The following is a 6,919-nucleotide window of genomic DNA, read 5'->3' on the forward strand; positions in this document are numbered from 1 at the left end:
ATCTGCCGACCTGAAGGTTCTGACCCGGGTCCGAACCAGTGGGTTGACCCGGGTCAACCCGGCGGGTCAGCCTATTTTTAAATAATATATTTATTATTTTGTTAAAATTTTAAATAATATATTTAAAATTTACACATGTTGGATTTGAACTCAAGACCAATTGATATTGAGGCATCACTCTTGCCACTAGGCCGATAGATCATTTGATATTAGATTGTGATTGAAAATAATTAAATGTAATAAAATTTGTATACAAGATGTTTAAATTGAAATATAATAGATTTTTTATTGAGATATGTATAGTATTTACTATAAGATGTTGAAAGGTGAAATATAATATAGGAAAAATTGCATATATCACCCTTGTGAAATCCCGTGCTAGCTAATAACCCCCTGTGAAAATTTTTTAAGCTAAGAACCCATGTGATTCTAGATTTGTAGCATACACACCCCTTCTGGCTAAAAAATGACGAAAATGCCCTCGACTTTTATGAACTATTTAATTTATCATTTATTTTATGTAGGAGTATTTTCGTCATTTTTTAGCTGAAAAGGGTGTGTATGCTACAAATCTAGAATCACAGGGGGTTATTAGCTTAAAAAATTTTCACACAGGGTTATTAGCTAACACGAAATTTCACAAGGGTGATATATGCAATTTCTCCTATAATATATTTTTTTATTGAATAAATGTAATAAATTTTTTATTAAAATATATATAATTTTTAATATAAGAAATGTAATATATTTTTTATTTAATAAATATAATTTTTTTTATTGATATAGACATAGTTTTTAATGTAAAATGTTGAAAGTTGAAATGTCATATATTTAATAAGGAGAAGGATGAAATTGAAATAGACAATCTTAAAGTTGGTTTCTCGGACGTGTTATCACTGAATAAATAGTTTAGGTTATCTTGATTCTACTTAAATTTAACTAAGTTGTTCGCACTCATTTGGACTAAAGTTTGAATATTGTTATACTTGAGGTTAATAGTTAAATGCAATTAGTTATGGTGCTACACAACCTCGCTCGATTTGTCAATTATTATAAGCTTTGTAGGTCCATCGGTTGTGCTCCTGAAGCTTTGTAGTTTGTACATTTTCCCCCAATTTCTCCTTCGTAAACTAAACCTTATGAGTCAACTTTGAAGCATTCGAAATAAGACTCCGGTATTTCTGAAGGCGAAAAAAGGGCTGACACGCATTTGAACTGTTACATAAAGAACTATTGTCAATATTTGTTCACCGTTTGTGACTAAATACAAATCAGAACATAGGAAAACATGCATGAAGTTAGGTGTGCCGACCTTGTGTTGCTTGTATTTCTCCCTCACTGCAACCAAAGAACTCAATGTTCTACTTGATTGCAAATCTTCACCCAGCGGTAAGCTTCCTAACCATCTTTTCGACGCCATTTTGATTTCTTTTTCTGTTGTGTTCTTCCTGAAATGTGGGGATACTTTCTTTGATCCTTATATCCAAAATACAGGTACTTAGAGCAAGTTTTGGCAGGTGAAAGGGAGAATATGAAATGTTGTAGTATTGAATAACAATTTTTTGATGACAATACATCTTATTATATGCTTTCTATGGTTTTATTAGGTGTTTTCCCAGCATTCAGTATTTCCATATTCATTCCTGGAGCATTAACTTATATTCTTATTCAGACATCAATTCTTCAAGGTGACTCTAGGAAGGCAAGAATTCCAACGGGTTTGGGGAAGGTCATGTGGAAGATGATAGGTTGAACACAGTTTTTATGGCACTTTACAGCTTTCTTCAAGTTTATTTTGTGATGTGTGATTTTGATTGATCTAGAAAAATCAACAGTTAATTACTCCATTTACAGAGGTGGCAGTAAAGGGAATATAGGTGGTTGTAGAGCTAAATTATGGTTCTATCCTTGCAATCCTCTTGGCAACAACTGGTGCCAATTTTCATCACAATAACACAGCTGTAGATTTCACAAACTTGTTGAGCAGAAGGGTGCCATGATCTTGTTGGCGCTATATTTATTCTTTTTATGCCTAGTATTATTTTTCTTTTATGTTTTGATAAGATACATCAATTTAGCTATTAATTTTTTAACATAATCAAATAAAATGTATGTTGATATTATTGTTCTAATACTTGAATTTTGAATATCAATTGATTTAACGCTAAAAATATTGTATATTAATTTTAAATTTTTTGAATTAAAATAAAGGCTTTAGGAGCGGTTCTCCTAAAGCCTTTTTTTGTTGTATGGTTCAAAAAAAGACAACAGTTTTTAACTGTTACGAAACTGTTGTCTTTAATGTAAAAGACAACAGTTTAAATTTGTTGCGGAAGTGTTGTCTTTAATGTTAGAAGACAACATTTTAAAAATGTTGCGGAACTGTTGTCTATTGCTCAACACAACATTTAAAAACTGTTGTGGTTGAGCGTGTTTTTTTACAATAGGGGATTCTACAACAGTTTTAAGTAGGCTACAATAACTGAAACAAAATGTTGTCTTTAGGAGTTTTTTTGTAGTGAAAGGAGATAAATATGACACCACTAATTATGGTATGTCTTGATCTGCGTTTGTATATCCTATATTATAGGGAATCATTATTTTTGTAGAAGATAGATAAGATTTGTGGTCTCATTTCATACGATTCTTTATGTCCTTTTACATAAGTGGACAAAAATAATTTTTTCATACATTTTAGATTCATTTTTGTTTGGTACTCTTGGCCAAGAGAAAGTAGTATTTTATTTTTTTAATTCAGAAAAATCACCTGAAATACTGATTTTTCCTACGGAGATTTCATGGTTTCTCTTGTTTTACAGGAAATATGAGATGGAAGATGAAAGGTGAAAGCAAGAAATCGGTGGAGGAAACAAAAAATTAAAGAATTATCTTCTTGTATCATGATTTTTGTTTTATTTTTTTTTTCTTTTGGTTTTGGTTGGCCTAGTCAATGAACTTATGTATGACATGTATACTGTTACTTTTTAAACATATGGTATATGCATAATTTGCCTTGGGTTTTCTTGGGTTATTTTATTTAGTTATTTACCCTAAAAAATAGTTATTTTAATATCCCGATTATCTAGATTTCTATAGCATTACTTCTAGCGTATGTATTTATGTTTCCTTTGAATTTATGAAGAGAAAATCCGATAGACAAATATCATAGAATGAAATGACAAATAATTCAGACTTACAATGAAACACCACAAATCCATTTTTTTGAATTTTGCATTCATTAACAATCTCAAGACCAAATGATAAAAGAAATCAATCAAAATGTTTCTCTACAACTCTAACTCACAGAGAGAAAAACAACGTAAAATAAAATGACAATAGTCCAAGAGTTGGAATATAAATATTACAAATACTAGATTCATAACTCTATAATTTCATCGGAGCTCGCAAAATGGAATTTCTCTCCAAATCCAACGAAATTGCATCAATTAACAATCTCAAAACCAAAATGAGAATTCCATTTACGTAGCAAATAATAAAAATGGTAAAGAGGTGGTCTTCCCAAGTAACCACCAACTACAAAACACAAAACAAACAAACACAATGCTTCCAAACAATTCATTTGGCCATAATAAAGTACTTCACTTTGAAACCTTCTTTCCTCTGTTCTTGTTTTCTTTTGCATCTTTGATTTGGGAGAGGGTTGAAGCTATGTTAGAAAGCTTCACATACTTGTTTCCTCCTTCAGTAATGACTGGTTTGGAAGTCGTGCATGACTGCGTAACGCATTTCTCAATACTTGGGATGTAACACCCTCCAACAAAAGGTCCGGATGACCTTACATTCACCGTATGTGCACTCACTTGACATTGTTTCAACTGCTCAAACATTGAAGGTGTGGGTATGGTAATTGATGGTGTGATTATTGCGGCTACTTCAACATTAGATAATGGAAGTGAGTTGACAATATTATCATCCTTGTCCTGTGATGATGGAACCTAAGATTGTAGATAAACGCAAGAAATCATTGAAAAATAATGTAGTTAGAATACTTACGCCGCTACTTTCCCATTGATTTGTGGTAGTTTGGATTGGTCCATTCCCTTTTAATCTCCTCTGCACCATAACCAAATTATTAAAATCAGAAAACAAATCACTAAAGTGTGAGTCAATAGCTTACATTTTTTACAGCCTTTGAATTGGTAGGCTGTCCCTTCATAATATCTCCAGTTAATCTAACTTTTCTCCTTGCCTAATAAGAATATGCACATATATTAACAAAAAAATTTAGCAAACATGAAACACAAGCAAAACAATACGATATAACCTGTAATTTTGATGGCCTTTCAAATAGCATATCTTGTGTCAGTTGACTTTGTGGTTGATTTAGTGACTCATCCACTGGTTCATTTTCTGGTTGATTTGGCATTGTAATTTCATTAATGCATGCTCTCTTGTTATGTCCCAAAACTCCACATAAACCACATTTAACGGTTTTTTGTTGTCTCCTCATTTCATGTGGATTTTCTTTTGCCTTGCCTCATGACTTTTTCTTCTGTTTTGTACAGGTTCATCCCACTCCCTTCTTCTTGCTTTTTTAGGCCTCCCAGTTGGTCTTCCAAAATTAGGTGGTAGCATAGGAATCAAACCTGATTGTTTCCATTCATGCCTGCCATTTATTGGGAAAATTACTTGACCATACACCAATTTGTAGTTGTCAACCGTGTAACAGGTATGTGTGTACTTGTAATTGTAACACCCGGTATTTTTAATACGTAAATTCGCATGCATAATTAGGAAATTTATTTATTTGAAATTTTAGAGTATGGGTTAAATATTTATGTGAATTATTTGTGCATAATTTAATTGATTTTCAAGCATTTAACCCATAATTAGTGATTTTCATGATTTATGGAAATTTAATTATTTTATCGCGTAGACGGGACCGTGGACGGACGAGATGACAACTTTCTATCCAATTTATTTCATGAGCCTTTTAAGAGCCCAAAAATATTATTTTGAGTTTTATCTCCTCAAAATTTTCAGTATTTAATTTTATATAATTTTAGGAGTCCATTTTTACCCAAATTAAGCCAAAATAATGACTTTTTATTATCTTTAAAATTTCCTTAATTTTATATTTCGGGATTTATGTTTATATTAGATTATGTTGTATTTTTAAGAGTTTAAAATTTTAAATTTTATGTATATTATCTATCTAACTAATTTTAATTATTTATTTTAAAAACCTAGATTAATCTAGCCTACCCAACCGCCACACCCCACTACGATCACTCAGCTGCCACCCCACCATTTTCATCATCTTCTTCATCGGCCATCACCCCCTAGGACTCCATATCCACGTTTTTGAAGCTCCAAGTCAAGTTGTCATCGCCCCGTCGTCCCGGAATCGTTCCACGCGCCTTCTTCTCTTTAACCCTCGGTGAAAGGCATGATTTCTTCCCTATTTTTCGTACTTATCAGATATTATAGTGTGTGTATTGTGTATGCATCGAAAACTTTCAAGATTTTCAGAAAAATGTTTCGGCTTTCATGGAGTTTGTGACTTGTTGTGTGTTTTGATTGTCATGCTCACGTTTCTTCTTGCTTGGGCGTGCATGGCTGTTGGTCCACGATTTAGAGGGTTCTTTAGGGTCCCTAGGTTCGATTAAGCGGTCGGTTTTGATGGCTAGAAGGGGCTGGGCGAGGGGGTTCAGAAAATGGGTCATGGTGCGCAGGATAGGGTTTGATGGAAGGGTGATTGTGGTGCTGTCATAAGGGAGCATGGGGTCAAGGCTAGGGGCTGGTTTGGACCGCCCAGACGTGGGAGACGTCTGCGTGGTGATGCTCCGGCCAGGGGCGGCCGGAGCCGGCCGGCCGAAGGCGAGCAGCAAGAGCTGCTCGCGGCCGAAGGGAAAACAGGAGTAGGGGCGATCGGGTTTAGGGTTCCAGGTGGGTTTTCGGGTCGGGTTGGTGGTCCGGGTCAAGTCAGTGGGTCATGGGTTATGTTAGTTGGGTCCGAGTTCGGGTCAAGTTAGTCGGGCTCGGGTATTTTATTTTTAAGTTAATTATTAAGTTAAAGTGTTTTAATTGGGCTAATTAGATTAATTAAATTAATGGGCTACATTTAAGTTTATTAATGGGCTTGAATAATTATTTTAAGTTAGCCTAATAATTTTTATGGGCTTGGGAGCCCATGAAAGTTGTTGGGCCAGTCTTTGGGCTTTTGGGCCTATTGGGCCAGAATAGAGTGTTATTGGGCCAGGAAATTTTATTGGGCTTAGAAATGTGTTAATGGGCTTAAGTATGTTAATGGGCCAGTCTCAGTGTTAATGGGCCAGAATTTAAGAAATTGGGCTTGAGGGTTAGGGCCAGCAGTCCAGCACAAACCATGAGAAATTGCATGTGTCCTAAATATATATTTAATTATTTTATGCATGAATGTTATTTTAGTATTTATATGTTAGTATAAAAATTAAATTAAATATATATGAAGGACACACATTTTATTTAAGTACATGTATTCATGAAATAATTTTTATGCATGATTTAATATTTAAGGTTGAGCAAAAGAAAATAATTTTATGTTGGAAGTTGAAGTAGTGTGACAATTTAATGGGGATTCGTCCCCATATGTGAACTATTGAAGGGCAGTTTACTGCCAATTTAAGAGGTGATTCGTCACCGCCACGTACGTTGGTTTACCACGCTGATCAGTATTTAATGTATGTATGGTTACATTATGGATACGACCTTTCGATCTTAGAAAATACTTTGCTCAACAATGTTTATGTATTATTATGATATTCAAGTCTAATTTAAGTTTATGTTATGTTCATGATATTTTTAAGCATGCTCATTCATGTATATGTTATGTATTAGTATTAAAGTGATTTAAATTATTTTAAACTCTTGTTATGTTAGCATGTTGGGCCTCTAGGCTCACTACACTGATATGGTG

General features: G+C 33.8%; 1 protein-coding gene across 1 annotated transcript; it reads right to left on the bottom strand.

Moving 5' to 3' along the window:
- Window positions 1–3,575: 3,575 nt before the first annotated feature.
- LOC140877680 (uncharacterized) lies at window positions 3,576–4,455 on the bottom strand. Its single transcript, XM_073281235.1, has 4 exons — window positions 4,286–4,455; window positions 4,139–4,210; window positions 4,015–4,074; window positions 3,576–3,941 (listed from the first exon to the last, which is right to left on the bottom strand). The coding sequence occupies exons 1-4, from the start codon at window positions 4,385–4,387 to the stop codon at window positions 3,600–3,602; spliced, it is 576 nt and encodes a 191-aa protein (XP_073137336.1). The 5' UTR covers window positions 4,388–4,455; the 3' UTR covers window positions 3,576–3,599.
- Between the last annotated feature and the right edge of the window lie 2,464 nt (window positions 4,456–6,919).

Source organism: Henckelia pumila, chromosome 2 (genome assembly GCF_033568475.1).
Source record: "Henckelia pumila isolate YLH828 chromosome 2, ASM3356847v2, whole genome shotgun sequence".
NCBI lineage: Eukaryota > Viridiplantae > Streptophyta > Magnoliopsida > Lamiales > Gesneriaceae > Henckelia > Henckelia pumila.

Excerpts from the sequence above, each read along its gene's own strand:
- LOC140877680 (XM_073281235.1), bottom strand. The coding sequence starts at position 4,387 with ATGCCAAATCAACCAGAAAATGAACCAGTGGATGAGTCACTAAATCAA. Across the intron at positions 4,211-4,285 it reads AAAGGCCATCAAAATTACAG|GCAAGGAGAAAAGTTAGATT; the intron begins GTTATATCGTAT and ends TATTCTTATTAG. Across the intron at positions 3,942-4,014 it reads ATCAATGGGAAAGTAGCGGC|GACAAGGATGATAATATTGT; the intron begins GTAAGTATTCTA and ends CCATCATCACAG.